Below are 21,690 nucleotides of genomic sequence, written 5' to 3'. Positions count from 1 at the left end.
ACACTGTCATTGTATCCTTGTATTTTGCTTTTGTAGACTCTATCCATCTAACACTAGTGTTTATTCTTTTTGGTTTTTGTGTGACCTTAGTATCTATTATACCTCTTAGATATAATTTCCATTATTAACTCAAACTACTATTGTATCTAGGTTATTTTTACATAAGGTTTTTTTCCCTACTGGAATACAGAATATAAAATCCTAGGTATGTAATATGTTATAAAGTATTGTAATGTACCAATTTCTACTGTAAATATCTTGTCTTGTCCTATTTGGTTGTTATTTGTGGAGATTTTATCCCCAGGCCTCCACTGAAAATGGACATATATCCAGCTGGACTAGCCCGGTCAACAAATGTAAAATAAAATAAATAAATAAAATAAAATATATTTGATATGGAAGACATTAATTCAGTTGTAGGAATTCTGAGCGAATTTGCATATTATTCCCTAAGTTACAATAACTGGGCTAGACTAGATAGAAATTATATTTCACAGGGTCATGTGCATTTAATTGAGAGATTTGACAGACATCAAATAACTATTTCAGATCATGTGCCAATAATAACTAAGATAACATTTTTTAAAACAATTTTTAAAACTACTATACACTCTGCTACAGGCCCCATGAGGAGCTCAGTGTCTCTCCAACCTAACACCACTCTTAAGTATTCAACTGCGGTACCACCTTTATCATTCTATACCACTCTTAAGTATTCAACTGCGGTACCACCTTTATCATTCTTATAAGAAAAGTGCAGTCCGGGTCTGAACTGTCTGCAAACAGCTAAAGTTAACTTTGAGTATGTGTCTACCTGTTTGAGCCAATATTCATTTTCCCCTGGAGAGCACTCTGCTTTGGCTTGTAAGCAGCCCCCCCCCCCCGCATGCACACACACACACACACACACACACACACACACATACTCATCTTCCATTTTCTCTCTTATTCCCTTCTGTTAGCAAATAGTATCCATAACTGATAAATACTGTGTGTTTGTTAATTTAAACTGAGACCACAGTAGCCTACTGATACAAAGTTATCCTGTTTTTCCACCTGAGAAATGGTTAAGAAATTACTTACAGTTTCAGAGCAGTCCTTGGTCAATTTTGATTGTTTCTTAAACACAAACTTGTCTTTGCTTTGGCTCATTAGCAGCAGTACAAAAGAACTGCCTGCTCACACCCTTGTTCTCCCCCTTCCCTGTTTATTACCTTAAGCCAATCCCAAAGTTAATAAATATTACCTGTGGCAGGCACCATTTTTAAAACTACAACCACCCTTTGAGTAACTCATGCTCGGCTCTGCCATAGAACTTATTGAAACTGCCTGAACTGAGGCACAGCTAACTGATAGTTTGTGGAAATACAGGGTACCTACCTCAGTCTCCACATTCACTATCATATGTTCATTTATCAGTTTACTCTGTTACTTGATTGTTTCCAGCCCCCTCATAAGAGCAACTAACAGGGTCTCTACCAGCTTCACTTCCCACCCTGGCCCCTATTACCTCCCACCCCCAGTGGTCCTACCTTTATTACGCTCACAAACCCCTCCCATCTTTCCAATAGCCAACCACAGCGCTAAACCCAACACTACCCCCTTCATCTTCCCACTACTATCACTCCTCCTCAGCTAACATGCACAAGAATACCTTACCTATGCTCACTGCATGCACTCTCCTTGCATATCTTACATCCTACCAAAACTCCATCATTCCCCCACTCAACCACTACCACTGTACTACTAAACACACCACCACTCATGTCTCACCCTCACTCAGCTCCCCTCCCACCAACTCAAGAACCATCCCTATACACCCCCTGCAAATCCTATCAACTATATTACTCAAACATAAAGCATCCCTACAACTTAACATAGTAACCCTCCCACCATACCTATTACCCACAGAGCACAATTATAAAGTTTCCCTAATAAACAAACACATTCAAAAACTGAGAAAAGTAATAAACTCATGCATATCTAAACTAGCCCTAAGTGGAGACAGCCATCCCAGCCCTGGCCCTACCATCTCCAACCCCAATCCTCATAATCAGACTAGAAACCACAACCTCTCCCATATCACAGCCAATAGAAAGCCAAGTGACTTCCTTCTACTAAGCCTAAATATTAGAAGTATATCCAACAAAGTCCATGAACTCCATACCACCATAGACTAGTACTCCCCAGATATAGTCATCCTGGCAGAAACCTGTCTAAAACCTCACATTACCAGTGAGCAAATCCTCCCTACCGGTTACGGCATACTAAGAGTAAACCAGCTAAACAAGAAAGGAGACGGTGTAGCTATAATATTTAAACAGCATCTAAACATCCAGATCTTAAAATCATCAGCTCCACAAATAGGAAATGAAGAAATAATATATACCAACCTCAAAATAAACCAAAACAAAACCATCAACATAATTCGATGCTACTTCCCACCTGGCCAAAACATCCCTCCACTAGAAAACCTCCTCAGCTGGTCTACCCACCATCTCCCCCAAGAAACTATAATTTTAGGTGATTTCAGTATTGACTGGCAATCCCGTTCTGGTAACCATCCAACCCATCATGTAAACCTTCATGGCTTCACCCAACTAGTCCAGTCGCCAACCAGGATAAATAAAAACTCCAGCAAGCACACTACCCTGGATTGGATACTAGTCAGTAAGAGCCCCCAGTCATATATAACAGGCTGCTTAGCAGATAGCCTCAGTGATCACTCCCCAACATTCCTACTCAAAAAATATCTATACCAAGCTAAACCTGTCATCTACCATCAAATACGTAAAAAACTAAACTTTAACCCACTCACATTCATCTCATCCCTCAAAGAATGTAACTGGCATCCTCTAAAGTACCTCAGTCTTGATGACACAGTTGAATTTTTTAATACTACCTTCCTGAGCATCCTTAATTACCATGCCCCCATAAGACTTTCCAGAACCAAAGCACAACCCTCGCCATGGCTACAGAAAACCACTAAGTCAGAAATGAAAAACAGGGATAAAGCCTTGGAGCACTGGCGCAAAACCAAAACCCCCTCAACTAGACAGAAATTCCTAGAACTATGCAATAGAGTCAAAAAGCTAATAAAACAGGACAAATTCCAATACTACCAGTCTGCCCTAGACTCCTCCCAACACAACCCTAAACAATTCTGGTCCTCCATAAACTCCATCCTCCACCCAGGCAAAGTCAGTTCCCCTCCTCCTAACATCCCTCACTCCTCTGAAAATATTGCTACCTCATTCAACACACACTTCACACAAACCATACTATCACTAGCTAAACAACACAACACCCTCCCCTCCAACCCACACCTTCAACTAGTAATCTCCCCACTGCCTTCTCTTTTTCTCCTGTACCTACCTCCAACATAAAAAAACTCTTAACTAAATTTAAGCCCACCAAATTAGCAGCAAAGAACCTCCCAAGTGAATACCTACAAATCGCAGCTGATGCTCTGGCCTACCCAGTATCCATCTTGATTAACCGATCTCTGTCAGAAAGTTACGTTCCCACACTATGGAAAGTTTCACATATAATTCCCCTCGACAAAGGTGGCCCCTCCACAGAACTAACCAGTTACCACCCCATAGCTATTCTCTCTCCACTCTCCAAAATACTAGAGAGATGCATTCACTCTCAGGTCTCAGACTACCTCCTTACTAACAACCTCCTTTCCAATACTCAGCATGGTTTCTGACCAAACCATAGCACCACCACTGCCTTACTCTCCTTTACTAACACTATCCTTCAGCATAGAAACAATGGCTATCTCTCCTCTGCTACTTTTCTAGACCTATCTAAAGCATTTGACATGGTCCCACACAAACAACTCATCTCTGTCCTCAATAACCTATCCTTCTCTCAATCAGTCACCAACTGGTTTCAGAGTTACCTGTCTGACCGCCAACAATCCGTTGCATGGCAGAATGACATATCTCCCCAAGTACCTGTCTCTATAGGGGTTCCCCAAGGATCTATCCTTGGACCCCTCCTCTTCTCTATTTTCACCAATAATCTAGCCTCTGCCACCAAACATGTCACACTCATACAATACGCAGATGACTCAACCATCATCTGCTCAGCCCAGTCCCTACCCAAACTGCAAAAAGTCACACAGGAAGCCTTTTCCTCTGTTGAAACTTGGTTATCCGAAGCCCAATTAATAGTCAACCCAAACAAAACTAAACTACTCATCTTCCAACCCACGAAACATACTCAAAACAACTCTCACTTTAACATCACAGCAAAAGACAATACCACTATACACCCAACAGAACACACCAAATTGCTAGGAGTGGAAATAGACAATAAACTAAAATTTGACATTCACATCTCCATGACCATAAAAAAGTTCACAAAAAACTAAGAGTGTTATACAGAAATAAGCAACTTCTCACAAAGCAGCAAAGATTTCAGTAGCAAATTCCCACCTTATCTCTGCCTTACTTTATGCCTCTCCAATATATACCAACCTAAGGCAATGCAATCTAAACAAGCTAGAGACCTGCTACAACAAAATTGCCAAATTCGCCACAGTGGCATCCTACCATAGTCACCACTGTCTCTCACTTGCTGAACTGGGTTGGCTTGAACTCCCGCACCTCCTTCAATGGTATCAACTCTCACTCGCCCACAAACTAGTAAACAATCCACTAAATGTCCCATCCCTCCAGAATCGACTCCAACCCTATCGCACCACCAGACCACTAAGATCCAGCAACAAAAATCACTTGCAGATCACTAAAGCCAATAAGTCTGCTGGTGAAGCAGTATTCTCTTGTGCCATAGCCAAATTATGGAACTCCCTCCCACCCACAATTACCTCCATACCATCATGCACCCACTTTAAAACTTTACTAAAAGCACACCTAAAAACATGCTGGCTATGCCCTTGCAACTCCCACTCTAATATCACCCACCCCATCCAACCACTACCTTTCTTTCCACCCCACTAACTACCTTGATTATAGTAAGCCTACTACTTATTATACAGCAGGAACTTCTTATTGTAACAGTTGTTAATGTCTGTTATGTACTTCGCAGATAAAGATTCTAGTTGTCTACTGATGTACTATGTTCTTCATCTGTAACTATCTTTGTAATTAATTGCTATGTTAATCAAATTGTTAATCGCTATGTAAAGCCAATGTTTACTACTGTCTGTATATTTTAACTGTGGAGCTTTTCTCCCTGGGCCTCCGCTGAAAATGGACCTACGTCCAGTTGGACACTCCCGGTCAACAAATGTAAATAAATAAATAAATAAAATGCAAGGTAATGAAGTAAATATGTAACACTGGCAGAAGTACTCCAGAAGTTAAAGCTGGTGAGTGGAATAAAATGAAAAAATAGGGTAGCAATAAACGAAAAAGAGATATGGTTAAGAAGTAACAAGAATTATTTAAAGGGGCTGACAAATGTTAAAGTATTGCAGAATAAATAGAATCTCACAGAACAAGAAGAGGCACAAGTGCATTGTGCTAAAAATAAAAAAAATAAGTAAATACTTGGATAATATGCATGAGTTTAGAAAGACTGCTGTTAATCAACTATTTTTTGATAATAACTCCAGACCAAAAAAAAAATTAACAATGACTTGGGCAACAGAAAGTAGAAAGGGTTGTTGCCAAACTTTGGGAGCCTATAACAAGAAAAATAACCAGCGAACCTATAGAGATATTAGAGAGATTTCAGAAAATTTATGAAATTTTTATTAAACAGAGTAATGGGGAAATCAAGAAAAGGCAGAAATGGAAATATTTATAATAGACTTAAATATTCCATGGTAAGAGGTAGATGAGGCTCAGCAATTAACAGTTAAGATAGGAGGAGATGAGATAAAAATGGTGATGTATAACCAATCTGCAGGAAAGTCTCGAGGAATATATGGTATTCCAGTTTAAGTTTGGAAGCTAGGCAGGAAGAAAGTGATAAATATCTGAAGGATTTATTTAATGGCATTTTAAAAGGAAGGGAAGCACCAACATCCTGGAAAAAACTGTGGTGAATGTAATACCTAAAGATAGTAAAGACCCATCAGCTCCAGCTTTATGTAGGCCCACTTTAATTTTAAACCATAATTATAAAGTGTTTGTGTCTAAAATTACCAAAAGAATGGCAAAGATGTTGTCCAAATTGATAGATATGGATCAGTATGGTTTTGTGGAGGGGAGACAAACAATGATGATCCAGAGGGAAGCAAAATGTAAGAAAATGCTGCTGTTGATGGGTCTTGAAGCAGAGAAAGCATTCAGCACAGTAATATGGGATTATATGAGTACGGCAATTCAAGCAATAACATTCCCTGACACAACAATAAGGTAAACTAGAAGGATATATTAGGTATCAGAGGCAAAAATCAAAGTAGGGTTCTTCTCATATAAGTTGTGTCTGAAAAGAGGAACCATGCAGGGGTGCCCTGTTTCCCTTTTGTCATTTGCATTATATTTAGAAACACTCGCAAAGAAAATAAGGGCCTTAGAAATTCAAGAATATAATCAGTATGGTAATCAAGAAAAGTTGACTTTCTTTGCAGACAATCTTATTTTGGAACTGATAAAACTAGAAAAGTATGCTTGGACCTGATAAAACTAGAAAAGTATGCCTCAGTGCTGTGGAACATTTTGAGACGGTTAGTGTTTTTTTCAGGATATAAAATTAATGAAGATAATACAAAGGCTGTAGCTGTAGACATGTACCCACACATGAATTGGTTCAGCAAAACTCATATTTATGGGGGCATGATAAAATTAAATATTTAGGACTACTGGTTAAAATAATTCTGTAATAGTAGCTAAGGATATAGGGAAGAAACTAAATAAAAGATAATACAACATTGAGAAACTGGAAGCTCTTGCCTATGGATAAGGACATCATCATACAAGCAGTAAAATGTAATCCCTTCAGTTTTATGCACAGATCAGGCATATTTTTATCAACCAGAAGAGATGTTGTGGACAGTAATTAATAAAGAGTTGAATGATTTTTATCTGGGAGGGGAAGACTGCAAGAGTCAAGTGGGATAATTGGATCTTTCCAATAAAACATGGTGGTTTAGGATTTCCTGATTTCAAGGGATATTTTTGAGCTACTTGCAGTTAAGGCTGTTATACATAATACAAGCAGAACGCTACAATTCACCATGGAAAAGGATGATGATGAAGCAGGGGAAAAATTCAAGAAATAAAGAATGACTGGGATTTTGGATGCAATCTTTTAAGAACAACAACAATAACGTAGAATATTATCTTCATAAAGGAGCAGAAAATATACTAAGAATGAAGCCAGCATGGGAATAGAGAAAGGAGCTTCTGATGATAGGGATGACTGCAATTAAGGGTACAGAGAATAGGCAAGAGAGGGCTGGAATTTACTGGAGGAAACTGACAAAGGAACCAAGATGTTGGGAACAAATAGTTAGAGAGGGAAAGATGATAGCATGTGAAAAGGACAACCAGATATTTGGATTGCAGGCTGAAGACTGCCTTCCCTAAAAGGGATTGATAAGCAAAGAAAAATGGTGGAGGAATCCTAAGTGAAAGACCTGCACTGGTTGAGTTTTTAGTTGATGCTAAAACACAAGCTGCTGTTAAAAAAGGGATAATTATTAGGGCATATAAAATATTGCAAAATAACTGTAGGAATAAATCAGAGATAGTCAGAAAAGATTGCAAAGAGAAATTAGATATACAAGTCACAAAGAAACAATGGGAGAACATGCATATGGCTTCCAAATATGCAACTAAGTCTAGAAAATTTAGGATTTTTGCTTGGAAGTGTTTGCATAGGCACCTTTCAAGCAGACTCCAAAGAATTTTTCCTCAGGTAGACGGTAAATGTTGGAAGTTTGATGGGGAGGAAAGAGGTAGGAATATATGTTTCCACGATGTAATGACTTGGAAAACTTTAAAATTCCCTAGAGATTACTCTGTCAGGAATACTGGGTCAGCAAATGAGTGTAGCTAAAGAAATTATTCTTTGAGCTGGGATACAGAATCTGAATTGCCTAGACATAGTAAGACCTTGTTACGTTTAATTCTGTTGGCTGCCAAAAAAGAAATTACTAGAAAATGGAATTCGAAAGTCTACACCAACCATACTTGAAGTAGTGAATATTGTAACAGAGATAAACGGATAAGAAGTGGGATCATTAGCAAAGAGTAGGAGTAAATTTCCTAAAAAATGGAAATTGTGGGAACAATACATGCAGAAAAAATGTTTTGTAGGAGGGATGAGGTTTAAGGAAAGTCAGGAACTTAACAATTTATGTAATGTTGGATTAATTACATGGTATAGAAGAATACATATGATGTGTAATATTTGTAAATGTGACCTTGTTAATATGGTCTGTTTACTTTTATAAAAAAGTAAGTTTGCCTGTGTCACAAGTGATAATTCAACAAAAGTATATTTTTTTTAAAAAGATGATCGCATACTAAACTACTACTAGTAAACATTTATAAACAATAATAACATTTTTGTCTTCTCATCCCCTTTCTGACAGTTATATTTCCTTGGATTATACCTGTTCTGGAGAAAATGGACTTTACTTTGTTTCCTCATGATACAGTTAATTTCTTTGCTAATGCTGTCAAGAGCATCAAGGAAAAAAAGAAAAAAGGAGACAGCAATGTAAGTACAAGACCGTTATTATTGTTTTGATACAGAATAATAGCTATCATACTTAAAGCAGTGCTCTCCAAATAGGGAGCTAAAATTTGTTGAACTTAGTCTTTTAAATACCAAATGCAGCTATAGCACAAGTAATGTCATTTTTGATAGTTACAGTCAATCTGTCAGGAATTTTCTCTCAGAATCCATACTAAACTTTAATCCATCCATCCACAATGTGTTTTTCCCAATTTTCCATATGGGTTAGGATGTCACTTTAACAGTGACAATCATGTAGAGCCAAGGTTCACACTGCTGGGTGGCTAGCCCTGCCATGACTGTTCTTCCACACCACATACTTGCATGCACTGCCATACCTATGGCCTGTTTAGATTGTCCAGTCCACCTACTCCATGTGTTTAGAATGTGGGAGGCAACTGGAGCATCCAGAGGAAACTCACTTGAACACAGGGAAGACATGCAGACCCTGCACATAAGGCATCCCAGTCGAGAATTGAACTGGAGAACCTCTTGCTGTAAGGTGACAACACTATTTGCTGCACCATTGTAAGACTAAAAAAATTTGCAACAGCGATTAAGTACCGTCTGGAGAATAAATTAGGCAGTACATGAAATGTAAGCATCTTAAATTGCTTATTTCAATTTGGTGTTCTCTGGCTATGCTTCCTTCTAAATGTACCACACCCAACAAATTTGATCCTCTTACTTGATTTAACTTTACCCTGTAGCCATTTCTTACTCCTTTCCTCACATCACCACTGTTATATCAGTGCTTTTTCCATCTTTTGATGGAAGTTCCTGCATTTCTGAGTTTGGTAGTTTAACTAGTACCAGATGATATTGTCACATTGTGGTTCTTTGAAATTTCTTAAACTCATTTGACACAATGATCTGTTACTGTTTACATACTAAATAAAAAATATAGAAGTATATCTGTATCTATCTATCTGTCTTATCTATCATCTATTTATCTGTCTGTCTCTCTATTTATCATCTACCTATGTATCTGTCTGTCTCTCTATCTCTCTATAGATAAATATAAATATATTTCTGTCATTATCTTGCAGATCTAATACTGTGTACCAACTGTATTCTACAAATATATTTTTGTTAATCTATATATGTGCTGTTTAATGTAACATCTGCACTACTGTTGGCTCAATAAAAATATCAGTTCCCAGAAGTAAAATAAATAAATGTCTTAAATGGATACACAGAACACTTCGTCTTGTCAAAGGACAGAAACTGCTTAAGATTCCCATTCTGTAAGTATAAAATATAATGTTTTCCACACCTGCACCTAGCGTTGGTCCTTCCAGAGTTCTGTCTTAGTAAATAAATCAAAGAAGAGATACACTTCACTTTGAGCCCCAGGCCAAGCCATAAAGTGAGAAGTTGGGGGAAGAGAGCCAGAGCATTCTGCTTGTAGTGAAACTGATTTGCACAAGACTTCTGTTGTCATCTCAGCACACATCTGAAACATATCTTTTGATTTCACTTCCATACAAAGCTATGAGATCTAGCAGTGTTTTGTAGGACCAGATTTATTATTTCCTGTAATATTAATTTGGCAAATCTCTTGCTCTGGATGCAGTAACCTAACTACTCTTTCAGCAATGTAGTGACCTCATTAGACACACAGTATCAGTAAACCTCTTGCAGAAACCCACTCACATGTCACTGGGAGAAAAATAACTACAGCTGTCAGCCTACAAAACCTGATGAGGAGATTCATATACTGAAGAAGCAGGAAAGATGAAGTATAAAAAAAGAGTTGTCAAGTGTCAAAGGACATTGAGGACTTTCATTCAATGACAATAGGGGATGAAATGTATATATTAACATCAGGACGTTAGTAATTGTGTGCAATACTGAAATAAATATACACTTGCAGGGGACTGCTGGCACTTAAAGCTGCAGGACATGGGTTTTCAGCCATGAAAAGTATTTTATATTAATTTTATGTATTTAACCATACTATGGTATGTATTACATAACAAGGGCACTATTCATAAACATTGTCCACCATAAAGCAGCATGGTACAGAGGGATAAAGCCCTGACAATTGAACAGATATGCTGAGTTTCATTAATGGTTCAGGCATCTGAGGTGATGCCAGGGAAAGATGGGTGTGCCTATCCTCAGGGGAGGGAGTGCACTTGCGGAGACCTCATAGTCATTCCATGGCGGAGGCTGCGGTGCACAGGGAACATTGTCATTATCGGGGAATATATATAAAGGACATTGGCTGAGTTGCGACAGAGGTGGAACAATATGCTAGCACATTCCAATTGCATGTCTACTCCAGACATTCATCAATTGCATGTAGTGGGAAGCTGAAAATTTAAGGCATAACAAAAAAAAAAAGAAATATTCCTCAGCAGTAGGATGATACCACATCAAAGCCCTCAATAATCCTCACTGGCCCTGTGTATGGGTCAGATAGAGTCTGGAGGAGGCTAAAGCAGGCTCTGTAGACTCAGTGAACAAAGACAGGAGCCAGTGACAGCTGACAGTAAGCTGAAATAGGCCACAAAGACCTAGAAAAAATACAGTGGTGTACCAAAATCCTTTGCAATTCATAAATCCTGGTACACATTGGAGTAAAACAGTGTATGCAGTCTTACCCCATTGTGTAGCTTTAATACCCTGCTAATACAAATAAGCCACTCCAGTAATTCATTCACAGACAAAGTACCATTGGTGTACCATCTGGACCCAATGAGGTAACCTATGGGAGTCCAACTACATACACCCCAAGGGTTTTGCTTTTGTTATGACAGCTATACCCCTTATGTGCTAATTCATTGCTCAGCAAACAGCTATGCAACATTTAATTTTTGTTTAAAAAATCAAATCTAACAAACCCTCCTTTGCATTGCAAGAAAATCCCTTTCAGCAATGGAGTCCCCTGCAGTGTAGGCATACATGCTACCAGAACTATATTTATCCCACCCCCACATACATGGATGTTAGTGAGTTAGCACCAGTAGGAACTCACACAGTACTAGATCCTATCATTATCACATTATGAAAATTACCCTAGCTCTACCATCATACCTAAAGACTTAAACATTTGATGGCAGAGTACAGCTCATTAGGGAAACGCAGCTTAAGTAAGTGTATTGTACCATACTCTGCAGTTACACACAGCTGCTTAGTAAAGTGCCATATACCTTACTAGGCTGCCTCTCCCTGCTGCACTGTTAAGCTACACAACACTTCGCCCATTCTCAGCACTGGTGTGCAGAGTACACAGTGACATACTATGTGCTCATATATGCCATTTACAATACAGAATGTTTTTGTTCACTCCTTTTGACTACCATGATCCATGTGTATGAATTATGGGGGTTCATAGTAGTTTAATAAACATATTGTAACAGATGCATTTTATGATTAGAAGAACACAAGCATAAGGATCTTTAAACCTATAATTGTGCAATATGTTTGAGCGGATACAAAAATAATCAAATATAGGTCTACAGACTTAGCCCATCAGAATAGACTTCCTTACATCAGTCATTTGCATTTTTCTATAGTCAGTAAATATATTTTATATTATTAAAGTGTTACTTTTGTACTATGATCATCAATCTCACTCTCTCTCTCTACATTGTCAAATCTATATTTTGTTCAATATTAGGCATAATGTTAATACCACAAATACATCTATGTTCTCAACAGACACGCATGTACACACACACACACACACACACACACACATAAACACATACACCACAAGATAGCTAGACCTACTGCTTTATCTGTAACAGGGAAACACACATTATTTATATAAAAGCCTGCTAAAACAGTTTACTATATATTACTTGCATATACCCACCTTCTACCAAATGGTGCTGTGGAGAATAAGTATATAAATTTCAACTACTGCCACCAAATTATATGCAAAGGACAGATGTATAGTCTATCAATTTACACTTCTGCCTCTATTTATATGTGTCAGTACACAAACACAAAATATCTAATGGGCAACTGGCATTAAGAATATATGGTAAAAGTGTGCTGCTGCCCCAAGAAATAATCACCAACCCAAATAAGCTTTACACTGAACAGCTACATGTCAGAGTTATAATAATAAGCTCCCCAGGATTTCACACACCTTAGACTGAGCACACTGCATCCAGTGAAATCTTATCATAAATCATTTAAACTTATCAAAATTATTTTCCAAAACAAACATATTATCTTCCAGAAAAATGAGGTAAATAATATTTCTTTTGTACCAAAAGCCTTTTCCATAGTATTTTGTAATGCCACTTAGCAGACTACCATGACAAAATCATGAACACAGATTACTGTTTACAATTTAAGTAATCCAACCTTTGCATATTTAAGTTGAAGCATTTAGTTCTAAGGTGTCACTCTTTGATTGTCAGATACAAAATATTGTTCAGAATACCATACTCGATACACATACTCTTAAGCTGCAAATAAATAAAAAATCACCAACCGTACACAAATATTTAAAATTTGAACAGGAAAGGTATTATAATAAAGTCACTGGTAATACTAAATTTAAAGCAAAAAAAAAAAAGAAGAGGTACCACTATCATATGTAAAAAATAAGGATATAGTGCCGCACGCTATCGTTTCAGCTAGTGTCACCAAAGGAATATTTACAATGTTAGTAAATGAATTACAAAATGTATTCATTACATTAGTAAATGTGCATTGGTTTCTTGGAACTGGAAATACATTTGTAAGATATTATAAATATTGTCAGGAAGTTTAAAGGCAGCACAGTACTGGGAGGTGATTTGAACTGCAAATCAAGCAAAAAGAAATTAGCTCAAATAATGAACCAAGATATTATGTCTTTGCTAAAGTATTAAAATTAGGTTAAGAGGTATTATTGGATATGCAAAACCATTCACTCCATTTTCATCTTCAATACTGAGACGTAAATTTAATGTATTTATGTATCCATTTGATGTATGAGATAATTCACCACTGTGTCAATGCGTTCATGCAAATTTGCAAAATGCCATATTTAGCAAAATGAGTTGCATATTTATTTAAACGTTTTATCTACACTTTAGGGAATGTCTCTAGCTTTTGTTACAGAACCTATTTTTATTAACATTCTAGGAGCGAGTAGATTTCCTTCAGATGATGATGGATTCTCAGCTGTCTGATAAAAATTTAGTTTCCAATGGAGTGGATCACACATACAAAGGTAACCCCTCTTAACTGTCTGTTTTGTGTTTAATTTTACACTATGCAGTCAAATTCTATTGTATTGCACTTTTGTATAAAACATGTTGTTGTTTGGTACAGCTCAAAAGTTATAAGAATGTACTTCCATTATTCCAGCAAAACATATGCATTTGTCTTCATAGTTGTATCACTCCAGAGAAAAGATGGCTTAAACTTGCATATAAATATTATAATGAAATTGTAATACTTTGTAAATACTTGACCTGAAGATTAGTTTGCAACTTCACAAGCGACCAAGCCAGGAAGGTTACCATGGCTGATGCTAATTTGGCTTAATGAACCATTATGTCCTTAGACAAACTTGTGGCATTTGTCATAATAAAGGGCAATGCCCACTTGGAAAGAGTCTGCTTCATGCCATGTCTACTTTGTGCTCCACTTGTAAAGGGAAAAACAATCAATCAGACTGATTCATACATCTCAACCTCTTAGTGCAAGAAATCTGGACAAAGCCTAAAATAATGGGGGAAGAAAGGCCCAAAAATAGAGACAGATTTTAAAATTTGCTTAAACACTTAGAAAATTACTAGAATAGCAGGTTATGGGTTAGCATTCATTTTCTAAATTATATAAAGTCTGAAACACAAATGGCATTATTTAGTGACATAAATCCTCAATGATTTTCCTGATAACTGCAAATTTTATGAAAAACAAACCAAAACTATGAGACAAAAATATGGACATTCTATGAAAATCTGAAGGCAAATGTACTCACTATACCCCCTCACAGGACATCTATAAATTGCAGAATACATTTCACCTAAATTATTGCTTAGAAAAAAGTAGGCAGTTGAACAGACTGAATCAGAATAACCTCAGAGACGACCAGAGCTATGAAGGTTATATTTAGATGATAACCATTTATTGTGGAAAACAACATGTAGGACTGAGCACCCATTAGATCCTGCAGCTCTGAAATCTTTATGGATAAGGTGACTGCAGGTAAAAAGCCTTCTCGGTAGACTTCAGATCTGCTATAGTTATAGGTACAGAGGTCTCTAATGTGAGCTTTTCATTCATGACATTTACATTCCAATAGTAAGACAGGATCCGTAAGGCCTAGGTAAAGAACTCCTTATATAAACTGCTTCAGTGGCACCTGTCAAGCTATTATAGGCTCATAGGCTGATAGGTGTGTACTAGTCTAATGGCCCTGGAGCCTATATAAGCCTAGCCCAAGAAGATTCCCTGGCATCATGCTGCCCAATGTTAGTTCCCAGTGCCCCTGTCAAGCAAGGCCACTGAAGTGATCCCCAGGGTGAACTTCCTATTACTCATCCACTCATCAACATTTCTCTTAAAGAGGGCCAGTGAAGTGCTCTGCTTGACATCAATGGGACATTTGTTTCAGAGTATGGGAAGTCTCTGGGTTAGGAACCTGTCCCTCCAGAATGTTCTGTTTATTGTGATACTGAGGTTTAGGTCCCTGGAGCATGTGACATGGATGGATTGGGATTTCTTTAGGTGTTGCATATCTAGCAGCTTGAGGGAAATATAGACAGACTGCAGAAAGACATAAGGAGTGAGAAGATGGAATCTATGCAAAATAAATCTGTGAGGTACTCCAGAAGCTGGGGAAGACTATGTTCTTTTGCTGTAATGGCCACCTTTAAGCACCATAAAGAAAATCTCTTCATTTCCACAAAGTTTATTTTCTAGTATTGGGGTCTTTTGTCACTTTGAGGATAAATTTACTTCTGAACAAAAGAGTCCACTATTAGAAATCGGCCTAAGATTATCCAAACTGTAAAGAAAAGCTTTCTTGAGTTTGGGATTCATTACTTTGATCTCTAGAAGAGAAAAGATTGGCTGGTACTAAGATATCCATATTCATGGAATGGAGGAAAACAGGAAGTCAGTTTTGTCTTAGCCACTTAGGAGGTATCATGATTGTCCTTGCCTTTTCTCTTTATATATTTTTTACAGTTTTAACAAATTGCAAATGCACTGGATATGAACGTCCTTAGGTGATAGGCCATGGAATAAAAATTCTATGGTGGGAAGTTTAGACCATATGCAAGGTAATTCATTTATGGAGATGTTACTCTTCTTTATTCATTGCAATCCCTTTCTTCTTAAGCATCCATTCAAGTGTCATGACAATCCCTCTCTCTTCAAATAAAATCTTACACATTACTGCACAGGTTTAAAAATGACCAGAAGACACAATGTAATTTGTAGAAAATGTTCCTTAATTTACTCCCTCCACTGGAACTCTGGAAATGTATAATTTTACTTCCAATGGTTATATTATGTGCATTTTGACAAAATCAGGCTATATCTTCACAAATAAAACATTATGTTACATTTCTAGAACAATACACATTACAAAAGAAGTGTAATTAGCAAACTACTCAGAGTAAGCTAATTGATACAGTGGCGGGGTTCATTAAATTCAGTATCTTAAACTGTAACACTGTACATATTTTTGTAATGTTTAACAATTTGCAATGGTCATTCCATATAGTTAGCAGCATTTTGTTCATCCAATCATGAGCTTTCATGTGAGCCCAAGCAGTTCCACCTCTATTGCATGGTGGGTGAAATATTTAGTGAAATATGGAAATTATAACAATATAAATAGTATATGAACAAAATGTAGTATTTCTTTAACTGCACTGGACTGATATCAAATATCAATGCAGTTGTAATGCTCATCTTGTGACATTTAAGAAAAATATTTTAATATCCTATAATGTAACATGGTTTTGCAGTTATTAATATAGATATGAACAGACATTATTAGATACCTAGAGGCATCAGTAAAGAATCACTTGAAGGCATCATTACAGTTTAATGAACTTTAAGTAACTTCACCTTGTTGCAGCCACCACTGCGCATATGTTTGTAACATTAAAGTTACCTTGGGTTGGCTGTTGAGCTGTGGGTTGAACAGCCGGAGCATTTCTTGTAGGTTCAGAAGTTTCTTCATCAGACAGAATATTTTCACACTAAATGCCATGCCTTCTGGATCACTGTTCACATGCCACATGTAATACCAATGATGTTCTTGCACTTCTTCTACTATGTCATGTCTTCTGTGCTTGAGGTTTCTTCTAGTGACTTAAGACACTATCATGAAAATAATAACCCTATCTTATATTTACTAATGTCTCCCTATTTTTTCTCCAAGCAACTAATTCTTTCTCCAAGTTAACAGTGTTTTTATACAGTTTGCTCATATATTTACTTGCTAATTTTCATTTCTAATGCAGCAATTTATTCCACCAGTTAACATGTCTTATTTGATTCCACTCTACTGTTATCTTCAACCAGACTCTTCAAACAGACCACTGTGCAGTTTGAGGACATGTTTTTTCATATTATTTACATACATCAGTTTCATTATCTGAAAATTCATAAGCATGCAGTTTCTCTACTCTTAAACCTGGGAGGTCATTAAATTTAAATCTGGTTATCTTTTAAACAGCAGTTTATAAAATACATAAACTTCTTTTTGTGCACTAATCATAATAGGTCATCCAACAGTTTGACTACACCATCCGCACATTGTCTATGGAAACAAATGATTAGCAGTACGCACACTGTTCAGCTTTCTTCAGTGTTAGTATTTATAACCATGTCATTTAAGTTTATAAGTTCTGTAGCCACCCCTTCTGCTGGTATCCACACACAGTATCAGGCTACCACAGTTAAATAATTGTTATTATTATTAAAATAACCAACACAATACTGGATTCAAAGGAGAAGACTTGGTGCAGGAACTAATAATTACTTCTGCAAGATTTATTTAGCACTTTCGTCAGCAGTACACCATTAACTTCCTCAGAATATTATTATATTATTCTGAGGAATGAAAATATGGCAGTCAAAAAGTAAATGAAAAGCCTAATTTATTATTTGTTAAGCGCTTTTCATTTGCATAAAATAGCAAACTTCATCAGACAATGTTTACCCTGCACTGCATTATATATTGGGAAAATGGAGAGAGCAATAAGAAAGAGGATCTACCGACATATGTATGCACTAAGAAGGGGGAACATAAGAATGCTTTGAGCAAACATGCTGGTCTAATGAAAATGTTTAAGAAATTGTTTTTCATTTTAGAGAAGGTTCTTTACTTTGATTGGGAAGGTAAATGGGTGGCACATTTAGAAGAAAAGGAACTGTACTGGCAATTACTGCCAGATGCTACAAATGCCCCAGATATTAATAATAAGTTATCAATTAATAGTCTATTTGCTAGGAGAAAAGATAGGTTACAGAGTCTTTTAGTACTAGGGATTTATATATATATATATATATATATATATATATATATATATATATATCAGCACACACACACACACACACACACACACACACACACGTTTTAACAGAAGTATAATATTTTGTATTGTTTTAATAAATGGAGGGTTTAATTTATTTTAATTATATTTTCTAGTGAGTTGCCATGATGACTGGATGAGTGTAATCATGTGATTAGACATAATTATTTAAAAGTATGTTTGTTAATGTTTACATTTACTCCAAAGAAGTTCCAATTATTTTACCAAGGAATAAAAGCATGCAATTATTTTGCAATAAATTGTGAACTGTGACATTTGTTTAGAGGTAATTTTTTTTAATAACATGTTTTATAACATCAACCAATAACTGTTTTCCAAGAGGAATTAAATGCAGTCAACACATCTTATTGCTTTAAATATTAGCTTGGAACAGTGTTGAAAAGCAATTGTACTCAAAAAAGGCTTGTGTATCCTTTACCCATCTAGAGTGTTATAAATCTGAAAAATATTCCAAGAATATCTTTTTATTAATAACTTGGTTATCTGTATGTATATTATAAGATTGTCGGTGAGATATTTAAATATATGTTGAAATTCTCATAATTTGCTAGAAATTGCATTTATATGATTACACTGATTTAATTTATTTTCTAATCTGTCTTGCACCCTCTGAGGCAGGTTGGGCATTGGGCTAGCAACTCATTCCCATAAAACCCATACCTGCTATGGAAACAGCGAGTGCTGAAGGGTGCTTGTTGCCCGATGCCCTGAATGCACAGGAGTGAATCCAGGAATCCAGGAATTTCTCTTACAGTAATATATGAAAGAAGAAGAAAATTAAGTATCTACCATAGTTTATTAATAATAACTTGGCCAAATGTTTTATTTGTCTTGCTAACACTTTGATTTGGGTTTCCAATTATTTTAGCTCAATAACTCTATAAGTGAAATATGAGAGTAGAGAGTAGTCTTCAAAGTGTTCCATAACAGACTAAATATAATTAAAAGCTGCGCATTTTCACACAATTTACTAGTCCTTTTCTAAGTTATACTACAAACAGGAATATTTCAGTTGGTGTGTAGGAAGCATTTTTTTATATTTATTTAATCAGTCATCATTATTAACACACTCAAAGAAAGAAGACAGCTATCACAATAGTAAAGTACCGAATGATCAGAAGTTCTTTGTGTATTATATCGTCCAAAGTACACCATTCCTCTGGAACAACTCGTCACTCCTGTATGTGCCAAAATCAATTAAAAATTTTTTTTTGCATAAATTGCTGTAACAATAATGCACATTTCCCCAAATATGACTTAACTCTATAGTGTTTTGATTTATCTAATGGTACAGAAAGAATGGGTATCCGGTCAACACCAACCATCTCAAATCATTAGTCCTAAACCAGAGGTTTGAAGACTTTTAAAATTGTAATTATTTGCTAGAAAAAGCATCATACTTTGCAAACAGAGCATAGAGAAATCATGCTATCGTGATGCTATTATTGTGTCTCATGCTTACCAATAAAACTCTGCTGTTATCTGTCCCACTATATACCTTATCTATTTCATATTGTGTTGCTTGTTTTATCAATACACAACCCCCTGCAGAATATTTAGAATAATTTTTGCATAATACATTTTAACTCAATTTGTACATCTTCATTAACATATCTGTGACTTTGATCTTCAAAATGAGATTCCTGAATCAACATGATTGCTTCATTTCTTTGTTTCGTGGTTTAATATATTGCAGTACTCTGCGTTGCTTGGAGTACCCATGCATTCCATTTACATTTCTTGACAACACTTAAACACATGTATATCTATATCTATAATTATAGCTATATCCATAGCTATGTATATCCATATCAACGGATACTATAGAGTTTTCTGAATTAAACTTTAAAGTTTTCCTGGCTGATCTTAAAAAGAAGAGTCAGTCATCTCTAAGAGGCACCCCTGTTGTGAAGAAAAACTATGAGAGATAGAAAGAAAATGGTAAAAAAGAAAGGAATAAGAAAAAGAATACATAAAAAATAATCCAAAACCCATGATGAAAAATCACAGGGATTTTGACCTTCAGGGATAAACTTCTAATAGTCAATTCACTTAGTACTTTTTTCACTGTATCAAAAATCTAAGAGGAGTATTTCAAGAAGACCTTCTGTTGGGCAGCATGTCGAATGTACAAGCTCATTTTCCTCTCCCAAAAGGATTTTTTTCAATGTTGCAAATGATCTTGTCAGTTTAACCATTAAGGAGGGAGATGTGAATAAGTTCTGTGTCTCTGAAACTTTTGGTATGCTATGACAAGAAAAAGTCTAAGTAGTCTGTTACCACAGAAGGAGATGGTCTCTCCACACACTGTTAATTTTGTTTCAATTTGCATCAACAGAAACTAGCACCAAAGGGTATATACTACCTTTCAAGGTCTATTTACTTAGTGAAACGTGCATTTACCTGTCATGCTGCTATACACATGTATAACTCACAGTGCATGCATCCTCACCTACTCACAAATGGTCTACCATTTCTTCCAAAAGACATGTTACTGGGGGATCAGTGAAGTTTCAAATTATCTTTAAGCCCTGTGTGTGTGTGTGTGTGTGTGTGTGTGTGTGTGTGTGTGTGTGTGTGTGTGTGTGTGTGTGTGTGTGTGTGTGTATGCAGTGTGTGTGTGTGCAGTGTGTGTGTGTGTGTGTGTGTGTGTGTGTGTGTGTGTGCAGTGTGTGCAGTGTGTGCAGTGTGTGTGTGTGTGTGTGTGTGTGTGTGTGTGTGTGTGTGTGTGTGTGTGTGTGTGTGTGTGTGTTTGGGTGTATTTGGGTAGCTGCCTTAGACTGGCATCCCATCCAGGACAGCTCTAGCCATTGCATCCCATGAAAACCTTTAGTCCCCATGACCACCTGAAATAGATAAGGAAGTAATGACTGTGAATGATCTCACATTAAGTTTCTCCCACTTTGATTTTCCATTCCATAATTATTCTTCTCTTTTGTGATATTAAAGTACACCACACTGCTATTCCCTAATATTATAACAACCCACACAGTCTTTCTTAAAACTACAAAGCTTTGGTTGGCAAGTCTTAAGTTTTTTTTTATTTGATTTTACATAGTCCAACAGTAATTCAACAATTTGAAAAATAAAAGAAAACTATATACAAAGTGTATAACAAGAATTACATGCACAAAACCGTTAGTACTTTTCTAATAGATCATTAAATTTCTAAAACCAAAAAACGAAGTGGAAAAGGTGCCAAAATACAAATACCAGTAACCAAGTCCAAAAGTAAGTCCAAAATAGCACAGCAGTCCACGACCAAATAGTGAAAAATCACTTCTTTAATATATAAAACACATAAACGCTTAACTTAAATCACCACATTTTCATGCTCAGTACAAAGACTTCATGAGATGCAATGTATTCCATACTACCTTTCTTTTATAATCCCATCAATTATCTAATGAAAACCATTTCAAACATCAATTTGTCCTTAAACTACTAAAAAAAAAATAAATACATACTTTAATAACATTTCATCAGTAAGGAA

The 21,690-nt window shown here is 36.4% G+C and overlaps 1 protein-coding gene across 1 annotated transcript in view; it reads left to right on the top strand.

Moving 5' to 3' along the window:
• LOC122816580 (cytochrome P450 3A30-like) overlaps positions 1-21,690 on the top strand; it is a 336,585-nt gene that overhangs the window by 260,967 nt on the left and 53,928 nt on the right. Inside the window, exons 8-9 of the mRNA XM_044089466.1 lie at positions 8,519-8,646; positions 13,759-13,846. Coding sequence (XP_043945401.1) covers positions 8,519-8,646; positions 13,759-13,846 — 216 coding nt within the window. The remainder of the gene's footprint in view (positions 1-8,518; positions 8,647-13,758; positions 13,847-21,690) is intronic.

The sequence above is a fragment of the Protopterus annectens genome, chromosome 12.part0 (genome assembly GCF_019279795.1).
Source record: "Protopterus annectens isolate FY-2018-M chromosome 12.part0, PAN1.0, whole genome shotgun sequence".
In the NCBI taxonomy this organism is placed as follows: Eukaryota; Metazoa; Chordata; order Ceratodontiformes; family Protopteridae; genus Protopterus; species Protopterus annectens.
The sequence above is the reverse complement of the archived record's forward strand: the minus strand, read 5'-3'. Positions and strand labels throughout refer to the sequence as shown.